Source organism: Pelophylax lessonae, assembly GCF_965119305.1.
Source record: "Pelophylax lessonae genome assembly, chromosome: 4".
Lineage (NCBI taxonomy): Eukaryota > Metazoa > Chordata > Amphibia > Anura > Ranidae > Pelophylax > Pelophylax lessonae.
In genome coordinates this window covers 611,470,546-611,489,900 of record NC_138771.1, presented here as the reverse complement: position 1 = coordinate 611,489,900, position 19,355 = coordinate 611,470,546, and the positions used below count along the sequence as shown (strand labels likewise).

The following is a 19,355-nucleotide window of genomic DNA, read 5'->3' as shown; positions in this document are numbered from 1 at the left end:
GACAGGGAAGCCGGCAGAGCTGTCGGGGCCCCCAGGCACATGGCAGGGGGGGGGTGCCATGAATATTTCTGCACCCAGGCGTCTGTTACCCTAGGATCGGCCCTGCAAAGTTCTCTTCTTTCTTCTTGATATCTTCGCTAGCAATGGTGGTGCACAGATCTATTTGTACTCCACATTAGAGATGGATGATCAAGAGAGAGAAAAAGAGCAGCGAACTGTTGACTGTCACCGCAGGGTGTTTGTGTAACTGAGCAGTAACTTCTGTGGGAGAGGTAGGCCTCTGGCAGCTCCTTTACAAATACTGATGTTTGTCTCTGAATCTCCTGTGATGGTATGCTGATCTACCTGGGGTTTATCACCTTCTGTCACGCTACCGCTATCTGTAGATAAAGCTACCTCTTTAGCAGATAAAGTCAGTTCTTGGGCAAGTGCCCTCTCACCAACAGGAGTTTCCCTTTCGCGCGCTCCGCTTCTGTCTTGGTCTCCGTTCTCTGTATTTCAGCCGCGCGAGGTCTTTGTGGTGGATGACTCCGGTCTCTGCAAACAGCAATAGGACCTCCAGGAAAGTGTCTCGTGCTTGAGATAGAAAGTTTCAACGTCGTCACTCCAGGCTCAGAGGCTTTGGCCTAACATACAGCATCAGTCCTCAGCTCTAGCTTCTTGCTTCCTCGGAGTCCGGTGTAGAAGGGCCGAGCCTGGCTCCTCCCTTCCTTTAAATAACTTCCCCCATAAAGCTGTGCGGTGCGGCCGTGCACCCTGGTCCTTGCAAAGCACCATGGACGATGTAGTCTCCTCAACTTCCTGAAAAGAAGGTCACAGCCCGAGAAATTCCATGCAGCTACCACTAGAGGGAGCCTAGTTCCTTCCCAAATGTCAAACAATATCTTTCAGGCATATATAACACCGCTACACACACATATATATATATATATATATATATATATATATAGTATATACAATTTTCTGGATATAGATCTATGTTTGTCCCAAGCATGTTTTAGTTTCAATAGATTTTTATTGATTTAAACAGAAAACAGAAGCTTTAAAACAAGCAGTTTACATACAGAGCCTCCATTACAACGAAGAAGATGTACATAGCAATGTCAATAATGCAGATATGAGGCATAAAATACAGCTATCAGTACACGGTTCACATGGAGCTTAAGTAAAGGTGTTAAAACAATTGCCCAAGGAAACGGAGGACCTCTCCACCCCTGGCACCCCCATGGGAACAACCTGTGACACAGGGGGGTGTCCACCTTGGAGTACAAATAAACAGTAAATAATTCGCCTACTAAAGTGAACTTGCCGAAAAAACTGCCAATGGTGAGGGGCAAAGGCGTTGGTGAGCATGGGGGAGGATGGGGAAGACACGAAAGGGGGGGAGGGGTGTACATAAAGCGGGTTAAGAAGTTGGGGGGGTAGTGGAGGGGGCAGGGTCATAAAATCCACCTTATGTTACATCAATCAATATTTCATTAGATGTTAACTGTGCATTTAGGGTGCTGGAGCCAAACATCCCATTTCCTGTGGAATGCTTTGGTGTTCAGGTAAATGCGAGAAAGAATACGTTCCATATCACACTGTTGGTTCAAGGTGTCAATGGTGTCTCCTAACAAGGGAGCTGTGGTGGACTTCCACAGTCTAGTGATGATGAGTTTGGCCGCTAAGAGAAGATGAATCACCACTTGCCTGGAGGCAGGCCGTAATTCCTGTATACGGATGTGTAAGAGAGCTAACTCCGGTTCAGGGGACACCTGCTGGTCACACAATTCAGATATCAGGCAGAAAATTTTATTCCAGAATGACCTAAGAGACAGGCAGGCCCACATAGTGTGAAACAGGGTACCACACTCCCCACATTCCCTCCAACACGAGGGCGAGTGGGAAGGGTAGATTTTGGAAAGCCGATATGGCGTTAGATACCATTGATGGGTTAGTTTAACATGCTGTTCCCAGTGTGTTACGCATTTAGTGGCCGAGTACGTGGATGAGAAGGCCTTCAACCAGTGGGAGTTAGGAAATGCTTTCTGTAGGGTCTGTTCCCATTTGATCATGGTGTGTGTTTTGGAGAAATGATCTGGTTGAGTAAGTGTTTTGTAAAAAAGGGTTATGCCTTTGGAGGAGCCAGGAAGATCCTGAAGGTATTCGTGAATGGAAGTAGGCAGTGTAACAAAGTGTGGTATGGGTTCTGAGCGTAAATAGGACCTTATTTGGAGATAAGTGTGAAAGGTCTTCAACGGGAGGTTAAATTTTTTCACTAGGTCCGTGTATGTAGAAAATGAGGTGCCTTGAAAAAGGTCTCTTACGTATCTCGGTTGGGCATCCTTAGGCAGCCACAACGTGAGATCCAGGTTGGGAATGTGATAGGCTAAAGCTTTCAGCGGGAGCATAATTTTTTGGCCACCGTCCGTAGGCGATAGGGTAAGAGGAAGTTCTTTCCATAATCGGACCGAACAAAGGATCGAAGGGATTGTGGATTGTGGGGGTTTGGCACCTATTCGAGTAGCAAGTAATAGCAGTTGGAGGCTCTTATGTGGCATTAAATCACCTTCCATCTGCGACCAGGATTTGTTGGAGGAGGGAGTCCACCAGTACTTGAGTTGGTCGAGAACACATGCTTTATAATATGAATAAAGGTTGGGGACTCCCATCCCCCCTAGGGACCTGTGCCTGGACATAATAGACAGCGAGCATCTCGAGGGTTTGCGGTCCCAGATAAATTTGGTAACCATACTTTGAAGGGCTGTAAAGAAAGAGCGTGGGAGGGGAATTATCAGTGTGCGAAGGAAGTACAGAATTTTAGGCAGGACTATCATCTTAAATGTGGCTATTCTACCCATGACGGATAGTTCCTGCGTTTTAAGGGACGCCAGAGTACGTGGTAAAGAGTCCAGTAAGGGTTTAAAATTGTAGGCATAAAGTCTGGAGGGTTTTGGGGTGAGCTGGATACCCAGGAAGCCTAAGGAGTCTGTGGCCCAAGTGAAGGGTAGATCATGAGATAATACCTGACGTAGGGTCGGGGGTAAGTGTAAAGCAAGTATTTGGGATTTGCTAGCGTTCAGTTTATAATAGGAGACTGCACTAAATTCATTTAATAAATCATAAACTGCAGGGAGAGATTTGGCTGGATTAGTCAAAATGAGCAAAACATCGTCCGCGAACAGACTTATCTTGTGCTCAGAACGAGCAATCTTAGGGCCTGAGATAAAAGGGGAGTCACGGATTCTTTGAGCTAGGGGTTCCATAAGTAGTGTAAAAATGATGGGCGAAAGGGGGCAACCTTGTCTGGTTCCATTGGTAATGTGTAGGGGTTCGGACTTGATTCCCGAAGTAAGGACTACTGCAGAGGGATTAGAATAGAGAGATAAAATGGCAGATCGCATCCAGTTGTGAATGCCAAACTTGTCGAGGACTTGTTGTAGATAGCCCCAGTGGACCCTGTCAAACGCCTTCTCCGCGTCCAAGGACAGGAGCAGAGAAGGCGTTTGAGGGGTCCCCAGGTGGGATATTAGGTCAATAAGACGTCTAGTGGCATCAGGGGCCTGACGGCCAGGGACAAATCCCACCTGATCTGGGTGTATCAGGAAAGGAAGTACCCTCTGTAACCTTAGAGCTAATATCTTGGCATAAATTTTTATATCTACATTTAGCAGTGATATAGGTCTATAATTTGCAGGCAGAGAAGGATCCTTATTCGGTTTTGGAATGGTAACTATTACAGCACGTAACATATCAGGAGGAAAGGAAGCAGTGGAGGAGGCAAGAGAGAAGACGTCCCGCAATCGAGGGGCAATCTCTGGAGCAAAGCATTTATAATAGTCGTTGGAGAAACCGTCTTCTCCAGGTGATTTATTGTTAGGGAGTTTAGCAATAACGGAGCAGATTTCATGTGAGGTAATGGGTTGTGATATAGATTGGAGCAGCTCCTGAGAGAGGGTAGGCAATTTTGTTTTGGAGAGAAATTCGGCAATGCCCTCCGGAGTAGGTTGAGGTGTTGAATTGTCAGAGCGGAGGTCATACAGTTTCTGGTAATAAGACGCGAATGCGTCTGCTATGTTTTTAGGGTTGGTCAGGAGGTCAGCTGTAGTCGGATAGGTCAAGGATAGAGTTTTCTGTTTCAGTCGCTTGGATTTGACCTTCCGAGCCAGCGAAGCCCCTGCTCTGTTATTAAGTGCATAGAATTGAGCCTTCATGTACTTAAGGTGATTTTCATATTTGTACAGGAGGAGAGACCTTAGTTTCTGTCTTTCAGAAACGATAAGTTGTGTAAGACCGGGGGAGGGATTGAGTTTATTTTCTTGCTCTTTGAGATTGATGGACTTCAGCAAGTCCTCAACTTGTTTCCTCCTCTGCTTCCGTAAATAAGAAGACATTTTGATCAACACACCTCGCATGTATGCCTTATATGTGCTCCATAAAGTGAACCTGTTAACGTCAGGGCCATCGTTCCATTCAAAGAAATCGTTATGTTCTTGCAGTATCGATTGGCGCAGCTTCTCATCCGCCAGCAACTCAGAGTTCAGTCTCCACACCGGGGGAGGGGAGTTGCGCAACTTGTCATCGAACTCCAGAACTAGCGGTGCGTGGTCAGACCAAGAAATTGCGCCAATGCGAGCATTAGTCACACTCTGCAAGGATCCCTTCGTAGTGAGAAAGAGGTCTATGCGTGAGTATGAGGAATGGGGTGCGGACATAAAGGTATAATCCCTTTCAGAGCCATTAAAACAGCGCCAGACATCGTATAAATCATGAGACTGCAGTAAAGACACAATAGATTGTGTTGGCCTCCTGGTTTGTGAGGTGGAGTCCATGGCAGGGTCCAGGACCGTATTGAAATCCCCTCCAACCAAGAGGGTGCCTTGCAACATTTTCATCGCCACAGAGAGCAGCGGGGACAAAAACTTCCTTTGCTGTGTATTTGGGGCATAGAGGTTAAGTAGGGTAAATACCGTGTTGTTCAGTTGGCATATCAGCACAATAAACCTTCCTTCAGGATCAGCAATAGAGTCAATGTACTTAAATGCTACCGAGTCTCTGACAGCTATAAAAACACCACACTTCTTTTTCGGCGCATTGGCCAAATAGACGTGGGGGAAATGGGGGAGAGACACTATAGGACACTTATGGGCCGCAAAGTGGGATTCCTGGACAAAAAGAACGTCAGCTTTGTGAAGTTTGGCTTCTCTAATCAATGCCGATCTCTTATAAGGACTATTGAGCCCTTTCGTGTTCAACGAGAGAACTTTCAGAGTCATGGTGACATGGTAGGATATGTATGATTAGTGAGGGACCTACCAAGAATAGGTCTCACTATGCGTGGTGACCAGTACCTTACTAAAAGAGTTCGTAGACAGGAAGGCACCAGGGTGGCGTGCAGCCAGATGGATGAGGTGCAGGAGGGATATCCGGATCCAGCAGATACTTGGGGCATCAGGGCGCACCAGGGATGATGTGGATGTAGGCTGGTGGTGGGTAGGTTTGAAGAGGCTGTAAGAAAAAGGGGGGACGACAAGACAGACAAGACAGACAACACAAAGATAAGAAAGGCCTGACTAAAAAAGCAGGCTTGATGGGCAGCCAAAAAAGCCACTGCGACTGGGGGGGGGTCTACAAACGCTCAGCAACATGCTGAGCTGTCACAGAGTATTTGTAGAACGCACCAGGGAGGAAAATAGTCTGGTGTCAATGCAGTGAAAAAGAAAAAAAACCTTCAAGAGCAAAAAATAAAAAGTAAAACAGCAAAAATAGCAAACGGTGAAGCTCACGGCATTCCTCCAGATAGTTGGAAAATCTGACTCATGCAGGAAGAAGAGGACTGTAGAGAATCATGTCCATTCATTCTGCAGGCGTTCCAATGGAGGGACAGTAGGTACCGGGGTCTCGTCAGGTAGAAGGTGCCACTGCTTGAAAAGCTGTATTCCTTTCTCCACACTGTAGATAGGGTATGTCTTGCCATTCCAGGTGACCAGCAGCTTCGTGGGGAAGCCCCACTTGTAGATCACTTTATTATTGCGAAGCATCTTAGTGAGGGGTGCTAGCTTCTTACGGTTAAGTGCAGTTTGCTGCGAGATATCTGTATAGAGGGAGATGCCCATGAATTCCTCGGGCACTGCCGGGCTCTGCTTTGCTGCCAACATAACACGCTCCTTCACATGGTAATAATGGATGCGGGCCAAGGTGTCCCTAGGAGTTGTGTCAGGAAGAAACTTAGGCTTCGGAATTCGGTGGGCCCTGTCCCCGCACAGCTCAATGTCGCTCAGGGCGGGAAGGAGTGCCTTCATCAAGCGTTGCACATAGCGGGTCAGCTCACTGTGAGGGACAGTTTCAGGTATCCCTCGAAACTTAATGTTATTCCGACGTGAGCGATCTTCTAAGTCGGCAAGTTTTGTTTGGAGATGCTGAACTTCTGTCTCCTGGTCAGTGTAGGCATCCACAAGGTCGTTGTGCGCATTGTAGAGGTCCGCCATCTTAGTCTCTAAATGATGAATTCTATGTTCATTGGTCTGTACATTGCCTTTAATTTCATGGAACATGTCATCAAAGTCCGCATGGAGTGTGCTCCTGAAGGACAGAAGCATCCGCTTCATAGTCGCTTCGGATATGGGCTGGTCTGAGGCAGGGAACGAGTCAATAGAGAGGTCTGGGGATCTATGAGGCCTATGGGCCTTGTCTGAGGTGCGCTGTGTGAAGGGGGAAGTATCCCCACTATTGCGGCGTTGCTTCGATTTAGCAGGGCTGGACGTTGTAGGGGAGGAGGGTGGAGAGCTTTCCTCCAGCATCCCCATGTCTGCTATGTCCTCCATAAGGGGATCACCGCCACCGCTGTATCGCTGATGCCCGGGAGCTGCGCCGGGCCCGGCGCCATTTTGCTTACCCCGAGCCGGCGCCGCTGGGAAGAAGTCGGTTGTGGCGGTTTCGTCGCCTTTCTGCGTTTGGACATCGTAGCCCGGTAGTGTAGGGAGTCTCCACAGCCGTTCACTGTGTTCGTAATGGAAGTCGTCAGCCGCTGTGAGTTGCTTTGGTCTGGTGGATGCCGGAGCACTCAGTTCATGCGGCCATCACGCACGCCGGCCGGGCACGCCCCCGTCCCAAGCATGTTTTAATCCACTTGCTGTTGACTGGCTCATTACCTTTGCTGGAAGCCTATTCCATGCTTTAACTACTCGTTTGGTAAAATAATACTTTCTAAGATTATTTTTGAACTTTTCCCCTGTTAGTTTGAGGTCATGTCCCCATGTTCTTGATCTTGGTTTCATATTGAAAAAACTGCCCTCCTGAACTTTATTCACCCCACTGATGTATTTAAAGGTCTCAATAATATCTCCCCTCTCCCTTCTTTCCTCTACACTGTACACATTCCTGAAGTCCATAGTTCCTGAAGCCACTCAATATGTTTTATCCCTCTTTCCTTTCACCATTTTTGTTGCCCATCTGTGGACTCATTCTATCTTATCAATAACTTTTTATAAGTGAGGTCTCCAGAACTAGACACATTATTCTAAATCAGGTCTTTATAGGAGAATTCAAACCTCCTTCCTCCCACTGGTGATCTTTTTAGTGATAACAAAAGATCTATATAGAAGAATCAGGACCTCCTTCCTCCTGCTGGTGACCCCTCTAGCGATAACCAGGGATGGGCTGAACACCTCTCTGTTCAGTTCACAGCAGAACTCCCGAACAGCGAACCCCATTGAAGTCTATGGAAGCCGAACAGGAAGTGCCCATTTTGAAGGCTTATATGCAAAAAAAGGGGTATGTGGGTCTGGGTACTGCTCTGGCGTGCTCCCCCACCCCCCACTCTAGGCAGCGGGGATGCTGATGCATGGGGCCGGAGGCTGCGATTGCCGCCGGCCACCCGTGATCTCTCCCCACTGAGAGAGAAGAACGGTCAGCTGTTGTAAACACAGCTGACTATTGTTCTGTCTGAAATGATCACAGAGTGCCTGTGATCCTTCTATATAGGATCACATGTCTCTATGGTCATTTCACAAGCCTCTCCCCCCACAGTTAGTAAGCACTCCCCTAGGCTCACATTTAACCCCTTGTGCACCCACTAGGTTAACCCCTTCCCTGCCACTGTCATTATTACAGTAACAGTGCATATTTTTTAGCACTGATTACTGTAATGTCACTGGTCCCCCCGAAAGTGTCAAAAAGGTCAGTTAGGGGTCCGATCTGTCCGCCGCAATGTCGCAGTCCCGCAAAAAATCGCAGATCGCCGCCATTGCTAGTATAAAGTAAATAAATAAAAATGACATACTTCTTTCCCCTAGTTTGTAGATGTGATAACTTTTGCTCAAACCAACTCAAACTTTTGCTCAAACCAATTAAAATACGCTTCTTGTGATTTTTTTTAATACCATAAATATGCAGCAGAATACAAATTGGCCTAAAAGGATGAAAAAATTTGATTTTTAATTTTTTTTTTTTTGGGGGGGGGGGGGGGATGTTATTTAGCAGAATGTGAAAATTATTGTTTTTTTTTTCAGAAGTGTCGCTTTTATTTTTTTTATGTTTATAGCGCCAAAAATAAGAGTTGCACAGGTGATCAAATACCACCAAAAGAAAGCTCTATTTGTGGAAAAAAAGGATATCCATTTTATTTAGGTACAGTGTCGCATGACCCCGCAATTTACTGTTAAAATAATGCAGTGCCGAATCACAAAAAATGGCCTGGTTATTAAGGGGGCAAATCCTTCTGGTCCAGAACTGCTTAAACAAAAATGACATTTCTAAAGAAAAAAAAAAAAATCCCATTTAAAATGACTCGCAGTTACAATTGCCAGCACCTGGCTATTAAAAAATAAAGAAAAAAAGTGGCATGGGGTCTCTCCCCCCAGTCCATACCAGGCCCTTCGGGTCTCTGCACCCCCCCCCCCCCCAACCCCATAGCACTTTGTCCCCATGTTGATTTTGTGTGACATTTCTGTAAACTTCTGTTCACCAGAGTGGTGGTTTGTGTTGTGACTTGCTATGCTGAAGAAAAGGTAGAGCATGCTGACATGCTGGTAGACTGACACTACTGGAAACAATGCATTTTTCATTCTGCCAGCGTAGCCCAAACACATTTCGTCTGAATGAGCCCTGAAATGTTTTCTGTGGAAGATGCTGCTATATTTTGCTATATGTTTACTATATTAATAATATGGTAAGGGTTACAAGAAAGACTTGTGACACATGGTACTGGTAGGCGAAGCATTTCCTATTGAACATCTATAGACACAAATGCATTCCCCAATCACCATACTATACCTTCACAAGCATATTCACAAAGGAATTGTCTGATTTATCAAATGGACTGACTAAAAAATATGCACCTATATTATCTGTGAGTTATTGAAAAATGAAAACTATTTTGACGTTCTGTATTAAAATTGACCAGTCACTGTAAAGATTTTCCATGACATTTTAATATGTATCATGGAGGACATTAGGAAATGATAATCAGTCTCCACCCAGAATGAAACAGATCATAGATTACTTCCGTATTATTCAGATAATTGGAAATGCGTACCTTTCTGGAAATTCCCAAAGATCGTAGCTTGCTCCTAACACAAGGTAACTCCTCCCGGTCACAAAGTTTAGGGGTATCCGGCAAGCCTTGGTACTTAAAAATGTACGCATTTCACCTGGGGTTACAACATCTGTACCTAATGGCATGAAAGAAAATGACAATGTAATACACTTTAGTCTTTCAATTTTTTCTATTAAATAAGATGGAACATAAATCTACATTACATAGACTAAGGTGTGTATCTAACCCCAATTGGCTCTGACCTAAGTCTCAGCAGTTGAATGTTTTACCTGATTTAAGAACTTCTTCTATCCTCATCACATAGGCATCATAGGAATCACTTGGTTGTATGTTGGTGAGGTAGACTTTGTATACTACAAAGAGAAGAGGTGTCATAAGAAGCATGATTAATACCGGCCTGTGTTGTTCTAAAATTATTTTTTCAGTTAAAGCCAACCCCTAGAGCAGCCATTCTCAACCAAGGTTTCATGGGACTCCAGGGTTCCTCCAGAGATTGCTAGGGGTTCCTTGAGCTGTGACTAATTTAGGTCCCATCCAATGGTACCTGTCTGGTTCCAAATCCAATGCTTTTTGGCAGAGCCAGTGGCATGACACCAATGACACCAATAGCTGTCTGAAAGGATGGAATTCTGATCACCAGTGCAAAGGGTCATATTTCTTCCCATGACCAACAATGTAGGGATATATTTCCCACTCACTCCTAATGATACTCATAGTAATTAAGAAAGGGGACCCTCAAAACCTTAAAATTATTTTTAAGAACCCTCTGAGGTAAAAGGTTGGGAAAGACTGATATAGACAAACCGCTAAATACACTGACACACCATTATAATTTGACAGAACAAATTTTCATCTGCATGAACCAGTTTTAAAAGGTGAATTTTATATATAAGTGAGCTGTATTATCACAGTTCTGCCACCCTCCATGGTTCTGTTTGGCAGGGCAGAGGACCTGATTTTTCTGTACTGCAACCAACAGACAAATACACAAATGTTTTATAATATATACATTGATCAGCTATAATAGTAAGTTCACTGACAGATAAAGGGAATAACATTGATTATCTTGTTACAGTGGCATTTGAAAGTTAATGGGATATATTAGGTAGCAAGTAAACATGTTGTCCATGAAGTTGATGTGTTAAGGCAGAAAATTGGGCATTGCAGTTTGCTGTGTACCTCAGACCAGTCAGGGTATCCATGATGACCTCTGTATACAAAAGCACCTACAATGGGCACGTAAGCATCAGAACTGGACCAAAGAGCAAAGGAAGAATGTGGCCTGGTCTGATGAATTACTGTTTCTTTTACATCATGTGGATGGCCAGGTTTGTGTGCGTCACTAACCTGGGGAAGAAATGGCACCAGGATGCAGTATGGAAAGAAGGCAAGCTGGCAGAGGCAGTATAATGCTTTGGGTAATGCTCTGCTGGGAAACCTTGGGTCCTGCCACACCGCAAAAATGGTTCAAGAATGGTTTGAGGAACACAACAATGAGTTGGAAGTGTTGATTTGGCCTCCAAATTCTCCAAATCTCAATCCATCGAGTATATGTGGGATCTGCTGTGAAAACAAGTCTGATCCATGGAAGTCCCACCTCATTACTTACAGAACTTAGAGGATGTGCTACTAACAGCTTGGTGCCAAATACCAGAGCATACCTTGAGAAGTCTAGTGGTGTCTATGCCATGATATTGGTCAGAGATGTTGTGGAGGCAAAAGAGGGACCTACTCAATATTAGGTGGGTAATCAGAATAATATAGTTTATCAGTGTATATACTGTATATGAACTAGTTTACCTGCCAAAAGAATTGGAGTTTCTGTCCATCCAGTTCTAAGATGTACACAGCTTTGGCACACCACATAGCTCAATTTGGCAGGGCAGAAAATCAGATTTTTATCTGCTGCATTTTAGCAACAATTCATGTGCTAAAATGATCAGTTTTAGCATGCAAGCTAGTGTCCATTTTCTTCCGGCAGTGTTGGGGGTTGTCTTGTGTTGCTATAACACAAGGCATTCAAGAAATGAATAAGGAATCCGCGCTAGAATGGTAAGACTTAAATACTGGCTGCAGCCTACCTCCTATACATAATCCAATGAAGGATATAGTATAAAGTGTAAATAAGGGGAAGGTAATTTGGCGCTGACTAATATAACTTAAATTATATATAAGGATGACACCCCAAATAATATGTGTGGTTATGACGTGTAAGTGTATGATATTCAAAAACGAAAAAAAAAAAATTAATCAATATATAGTTAAAGTGACCGAGTGCTGGAATTAATGGGTATTCCAAATAACTAATAAGATGAGGAGATAAATGAAGGTGCTAGAATATAAAATAACTGCATAAATAATCCAATATAATTCATAAAACACATAAGTGCCCCAGTGCCAACTCACATGTGCTTGGATATAATATCAATCCAGTGCAATTACCAAATTTCAGTATACAAAAGTGGCAATGTGCATAAAGTGACAAAAATGTGTAGGTTAATTCATCTCAGTGCAAAAAGAATACAAATTCCAAATTGTATATGAAGTGACGTAATGCATAAAGTGGCAGTAAAGTAAAAATATCTACAGGAATGTGTAAATGAATCAACTCAATATACACAGTCCAAATAAATCGGATTTGAAGTGGTTCAGTGCTGCTAGGGAATTCAAGGAAGGTGCTTGTGTCAGAGTCCTTCAAGTGTGGTCGGTGTGATGGGTCAAACGTGCTCCCCTCACTCCCAGGACCGCACTTACAAAAAGTATATACCCCCACAGGGGTAGTAAGCCTTCAGTATTTGCAGAGAGAATGGCTCCTACGGACCTCTATTGGTATTTCCTGGTTCCTAGTGATATCTTATAGGAGACTCCTTGGACCATGGCCCATATGCATACAGGTAAATTCCAGATATGTACAGTGCCTTGCGAAAGTATTCGGCCCCCTTGAACTTTGCAACCTTTTGCCACATTTCAGGCTTCAAACATAAAGATATAAAACTGTAATTTTTTGTGACGAATCAACAACAAGAGGGACACAATCATGAAGTGGAACGAAATTTATTGGATATTTCAAACTTTGTTAACAAATAAAAAACTGAAAAATTGGGCGTGCAAAATTATTCAGCCCCTTTACTTTCAGTGCAGCAAACTCTCTCCAGAAGTTCAGTGAGGATCTCTGAATGATCCAATGTTGACCTAAATGACTAATGATGATAAATAGAATCCACCTGTGTGTAATCAAGTCTCCGTATAAATGCACCTGCACTGTGATAGTCTCAGAGATTCGTTTAAAGCACAGAGCGCATCATGAAGAACAAGGAACACACCAGGCAGGTCCGAGATACACTTGTGGAGAAGTTTAAAGCCGGATTTGGATACAAAAAGATTTCCCAAGCTTTAAACATCCCAAGGAGCACTGTGCAAGCGATAATATTGAAATGGAAGGAGTATCAGACCACTGCAAATCTACGAAGACCTGGCCGTCCCTCTTACAAGGAGAAGACTGATCAGAGATGCAGCCAAGAGGCCCATGATCACTCTGGATGAACTGCAGAGATCTACAGCTGAGGTGGGAGACTCTGTCCATAGGACAACAATCAGTCGTATACTGCACAAATCTGGCCTTTATGGAAGAGTGGCAAGAAGAAAGCCATTTCTTAAAGATAAAAAGTGTTGTTTAAAGTTTGCCACAAGCCACCTGGGAGACACACCAAACATGTGGAAGAAGGTGCTCTGGTCAGATGAAACCAAAATCGAACTTTTTGGCAACAATGCAAAACGTTATGTTTGGCCTAAAAGCAACACAGCTCATTACCCTGAACACACCATGCCCACTGTCAAACATGGTGGTGGCAGCATCATGGTTTGGGCCTGCTTTTCTTCAGCAGGGACAGGGAAGATGGTTAAAATTGATGGGAAGATGGATGGAGCCAAATACAGGACCATTCTGGAAGAAAACCTAAAGGAGTCTGCAAAAGACCTGAGACTCGGACGGAGATTTGTCTTCCAACAAGACAATGATCCAAAACATAAAGCAAAATCTACAATGGAATGGTTCACAAATAAACATATCCAGGTGTTTGAATGGCCAAGTCAAAGTCCAGACCTGAATCCAATCGAGAATCTGTGGAAAGAACTGAAAACTGCTGTTCACAAACGCTCTCCATCCAACCTCACTGAGCTTGAGCTGTTTTGCAAGGAGGAATGGGCAAAAATTTCAGTCTCTCGATGTGCAAAACTGATAGAGACATACCCCAAGCGACTTACAGCTGTAATCGCAGCAAAAGGTGGCGCTACAAAGTATTAACTTAAGGGGGCTGAATAATTTTGCTCGCCCAATTTTTCAGATTTTTATTTGTTAAAAAAGTTTGAAATATCCAATAAATTTCGTTCCACTTTATGATTGTGTCCCACTTGTTGTTGATTCTTCACAAAAAATTACAGTTTTATATCGTTATGTTTGAAGCCTGAAATGTGGCAAAAGGTCGCAAAGTTCAAGGGGGCCGAATACTTTCGCAAGGCACTGTAGGGGGAAAAAAGGACACCTATAGTGTAGTACCATTAGGTATTAAATAGTTATTTTATTTGTTATGTACTCATATTAGTAGAAAGTTTACAGGCAGTAAAAAGAATAACAATCTGTGCGGTGGATGACTGTGGAACTCTTCCGGAACGCTATGCGTTCCAAGCAGCCGGAAGTGCATTCCACAGGGACAGGAATAACAGAAGGTCACTAGGCAACCGGGAATGTTCTAAACAAAATAAGTGGCCAATCTAAAACAGACCTGATGCTGCCATTAATATGTTAGGGAGTCAGTGGCTTCCAATTCCCTAACAACCAGCCTGGAGCAGGAAGTGATCACATTTACCAGTGGTAATAGAACCAGCACTGAAGGTTTTACTTCCTGCTGCAGCTGAAGGTTCAGATTAGTAGGCAAGTGAATACCTAGTTTAGTTTCTGTTTGCTGAATGGGCGAAAATTAGGACCAAAAGTTGGTCTGGTTCTAATTCAAAGCTCATCCCTAGTGTTTATACAGTAGGTATAATGTAAAAGGACGATAGTCAGGCATTTAAAAACAGAGGAGGATACAGAAAAAATCCAGCATCAGTGGAAACAATAAAGATTTGCTTTAAGTTAAAAAATAAAGTGCTCTAATATATTAAAGTTTATTAATATTTACCATAATCAGAACCTGTCTGACAGGCTACCTCTAATATACGTGGCACATCAAATTCAAATTGTTCTTGCTGGAAACTACAGACTCCTGTGAAACAAGATGGTGAAAAATATTTTAATATTATATCTAATACATACATGAGAAGCAATTTGTTTGCCTTTCTCGCACAAACATATAAATAACTAGATAGATAGGTCTTTGATGTGTAGATGAGTGGGGGCCATAAGTGTCAATACTGTGTATTGGATGTTCTATAGGTTTGTCACTTTTTTCTAGTATTGTACTGTGGGCATCTGTCGGCTCCATGTCCTATTGGCTTGATGATTTATCGACCTTGGATGTGGAAGGGCGATGGACATGATACAATGAGGTGATGGGCAGATCAATGCCCATGTATCCTTTAAAAGGAAGTAGGAGTCATCAGTACAGACAGCACCTGATGACATCCCATAGGACAAAAGGCATTGGGTTGAGCTTTGCGTACTGAGGTCACACATTGTCAGCTCATGCAAACGCAACAGCGTTCTATGTAAGTTTCTGTTTGCCAGCTTTTTCTAAATTTGTTTTAATAAATTAACGTTGCTGCACTATGGTAGTGTTTATTTTTTTTAAAAAAAAATCAAAACTTTACAATCACTAAGATTTATATGGTGTTTTGTCATGTAGGGGGAGTGTAAAATAGCACAGGGATGATGTTTACTAGGGAAGTATATGTGTGATTTGGGACAGGGATGGAGTTTTCTCATGTAGAATGTATGTACTAACTAGGGATGAGCTTTGAGTTCAAGTCGAATGTAAGATCAACTTGAACATTGGCTGTTCGCTCGTTCGTCGAATAATGAACAAATATGCTTCTTCGAGGGAAATTTGAGCGCCTGCATCCATAATGCACTGCGCGCTCGAATTTTCCAAAGCATGCACCCTGACCTCCATGCTTTAGTCAGGCTGCCTTTACCCAATCATGGCTCAGGGGCTAAGTACACACCCCAAACTAAATAAAGGCTGCTCGCACAGCAGCTACGTGTAGTTTGACTGTGTGGGGGAGATAGCAAGTGGTTGAGGCAGGGAGAGGAACGTGTTTGAGGCAGGGAGAGGAGAGTGATTTGCAGCTTATCAGACAGTGCAGTGTAGTCTAATTAGAGACCAGTGGCGGCTGGTGAAGTTTTAAGATGGGGGGGCGCAAGACCCCGCCCTTCTATTTTGACCCCTCCCATTTATCAGAAGCCCCACCCCTTATAGACTCCACCCATTTTGTCCCCTATATTTTGCTTGCGTGAACAAATTCTCCCAATATATCACATATTAAGGGGTCTCTCAGTACTAGTATATCCCATAATAGGGAGCAGGGGCCCTATTATAGGATATACTGTGAGAGACACCCTATTATGGGATACACTGACAGAGTGGCACAAACCCCACAGTACAGACCCCGCCAGCACTAATCCCACAGTACAGGCCTCCTAGCACAAACCCCACAGTACAGACCCCCTAGCACAAACCCCACAGTACAGACCCCCTAGCACTAATCCCACAGTACAGGCCCCCTAGCACAAACCCCACAGTACAGACCCCCTAGCACAAATCCCACAGTACAGGCCCCCTAGCACAAACCCCACAGTACAGACCCCCTAGCACTAATCCCACAGTACAGGCCTCCTAGCACAAACCCCACAGTACAGGCCCCCTAGCACTAATCCCACAGTACAGGCCCCCTAGCACTAATCCCACAGTACAGGCCCCCTAGCACTAACCCCACAGTACATGCCCCCTTTCAATGTAGTGACCAGCGTACATGCCCCCTTTCAATGTAGTGACCAGTGTGCATGCCCCCTTTCAATGTAGTGACCAGTGTACATGCCCCCTTTCAATGTAGTGACCAGCGTACAGGCCCCTTTCAATGTAGTGACCAGCGTACATGCCCCTTTCAATGTAGTGACCAGCGTACATGCCCCTTTCAATGTAGTGACCAGCGTACATGTCCCTTTCAATGTAGTGACCAGCGTACATGTCCCTTTCAATGTAGTGACCAGCATACATGTCCTGCCTGTACCTACCTGTTCTGGCCTGGGTCTATCCATCCATCATGGATGAATGGACCCAAGCCAGGCCAGAACAGGTAGGTACAGGCAGGTCACCGTGCAAGATTTATCAAGTTACCCAGGCCGGGCCCAGACCAGAGTGTGCAGATATCATTATCATCATGGATGGATGGATGGATGGATGGACCCAGGCCAGGCCAGAACAGGTAGGTACAGGCAGGTCACGGTGCAAGAATAATATCCCAAGCCAGGCCCAGACCAGAGTGTGCAGATATAATTATATATATCATCATGGATGGATGGATCATCCATCCATCCATGATGATATATATAATGATATCTGCACACTCTGGTCTGGGCCCGGCCTGGGTAACTTGATAAATCTTGCACCGTGACCTGCCTGTACCTACCTGTTCTGGCCTGGGTCCGTCCATCCATCCATCCATGATGATGATATCTGCAGCAGATATCATTATCATCATGGATGGCATGGCAGGCAATGGATGGCAATGGCATGGATGGCAGGCAATGGATGGCAATGGCATGGATGGCAGGCAATGGATGGCAATGGCATGGATGGCAGGCAATGGATGGCAATGGCATGGATGGCAGGCAATGGATGGCAATGGCATTGCATGGATGGCAGCCAATGGATGGCAATGGCATGGCATGGATGGCAATGGCATGGCATGGATGGCAGGCAATGGATGGCAATGGCATGGCATGGATGGCAATGGCATGGCATGGATGGCAGGCAATGGATGGCAATGGCATGGCATGGATGGCAGGCAATGGATGGCAATGACATGGATGGCAGGCAATGGATGGCAATGGCATGGCATGGATGGCAGGCAATGGCATGGCATGGATGGCAGGCAATGGATGGCAATGGCATGGCATGGATGGCAGGCAATGGATGGCAATGGCATGGATGGCAATGGCATGGATGGATGGCAAAGGCATGGATGGATGGATGGCAATGGCATGGATGGCAATGGCATGGATGGATGGCAATGGCATGGATGGCAATGGCATGGATGGCAATGGCAATGGCATGGATGGATGGCATGGATGGATGGCTGGAAATGGCATGGATGGCAATGGCATGGATGGATGGCAATGGCATGGATGGCAATGGCATGGATGGCAATGGCATGGATGGATGGCTGGCAATGGCATGGATGGCAATGGCATGGATGGATGGCAATGGCATGGATGGCAATGGCATGGATGGATGGCATGGATGGATGGCTGGCAATGGCATGGATGGCAATGGCATGGATGGCAATGGCATGGATGGCAATGGCAAGGCATGCATTTTTTTGTGAGTGGACAGAGGCCTGAGGAGGAGGGGGACGACTGAGGACTTACCGGGCTGCTGCTGCACAGGGCTGGACTCTTCTCTCTCTTCCAACCTGAGGCCTGGATCCGAATGCTGTCTGCCGTCCGTCCACGAAGAAGGCCCGCCGCCGCCGCCCGATCCGACTCCTGGTCTCCTCCTGGTCCTGCACTGGTCCTCCTGGTCAGGCGCCGACTCAGCGTCGGCGAGTGCTCTGAGCGGATGGGACTCGGGAGTCTTCTATCTTCTCTCAGCCGCGGCCTGGGAAGGAATGGAACCCGGAAGGCGGAAGCGGTGTCGGTGATCGTGACGCCGGGGCAGTGCACCGCCCCACGCGTCACGTGACCAGATGATGTCCTTCTGTGATTGGTCCAGGCTGGAGTCTGGACCAATCACAGCCAGGTGGGGGTGGCCAAGCGCTCTTTTCTGCGCCCAGGTTATGCCCCAGAAGGCAGCCAATCGGCGCCTCTTCTGGGTCGTAAACCCCACCCCCCCTTTAGCCACCACATAAGCCGGTCAGGCCGGCGAACCCATTTTTTTTTTTTTCCTAACTTTATTGGTTTTTTTTGTCTTTTTTTTTTTTTTTTTTCCTTTTTTTTTAGGGGGGCGGCGCCCTGGCGCCCCCTATGCACAGGCCGCCACTGTTAGAGACACTAGCAGTGAGTTAGGCAGGGAGAGGATCGTGATTGAGGCAGAGAGAGGAAAGTGATTTGCAGTTTATCAATTGATTATATATTAGGCCATTGAGTATCTATCGGTCAGTTGAGTATAGAGCATACATTGATCTCTCTCTCTATATATAGGACAATTGATTATATATTAGGCCATTGAGTATCGGTCAGTTGAGTATAGAGCATACATTGATCTCTCTATATATATATATAGGACAATTGATTACATATATTAGGCCATTGAGTATCTATCGGTCACTTCAGTATAGAGCATACATTGATGTCTCTCTATATATAGGACAATTGATTACATACTGTATATTAGGCCACTGAGTATATATTGGTCACGGTCAGTTAAGTATAGAGCATACATTGATCTCTCTCTATATACTGTATATAGGACAATTGATTACATATATTAGGCCATTGAGTATCTATCGGTCACTTCAGTATAGAGCATACATTGAGCTCTCTCTCTCTCTATATATATATATATATATAGGACAATTGATTACATATATTAGGCCATTGAGTATCTATTGGTCAGTTAAGTATAGAGCATACATTGATCTCTCTCTCTCTCTCTCTCTCTCT

At 44.9% G+C, this 19,355-nt stretch overlaps 2 protein-coding genes across 2 annotated transcripts in view; both read right to left on the bottom strand.

The window, feature by feature from the left end:
* The window catches only part of LOC309553574 (A.superbus venom factor 1-like), a 1,719,715-nt gene that overhangs the window by 1,036,139 nt on the left and 664,221 nt on the right, over nucleotides 1–19,355 (bottom strand). The gene's annotated exons all lie outside the window — the stretch shown is intronic.
* LOC309553584 (A.superbus venom factor 2-like) overlaps nucleotides 1–19,355 on the bottom strand; it is a 453,522-nt gene that overhangs the window by 29,174 nt on the left and 404,993 nt on the right. Inside the window, exons 27-29 of the mRNA XM_082254860.1 lie at nucleotides 14,716–14,799; nucleotides 9,808–9,891; nucleotides 9,518–9,653 (exon numbers count right to left, since the gene is read on the bottom strand). Of these exons, the coding sequence (XP_082110986.1) occupies nucleotides 9,518–9,653; nucleotides 9,808–9,891; nucleotides 14,716–14,799 (304 nt within the window). The remainder of the gene's footprint in view (nucleotides 1–9,517; nucleotides 9,654–9,807; nucleotides 9,892–14,715; nucleotides 14,800–19,355) is intronic.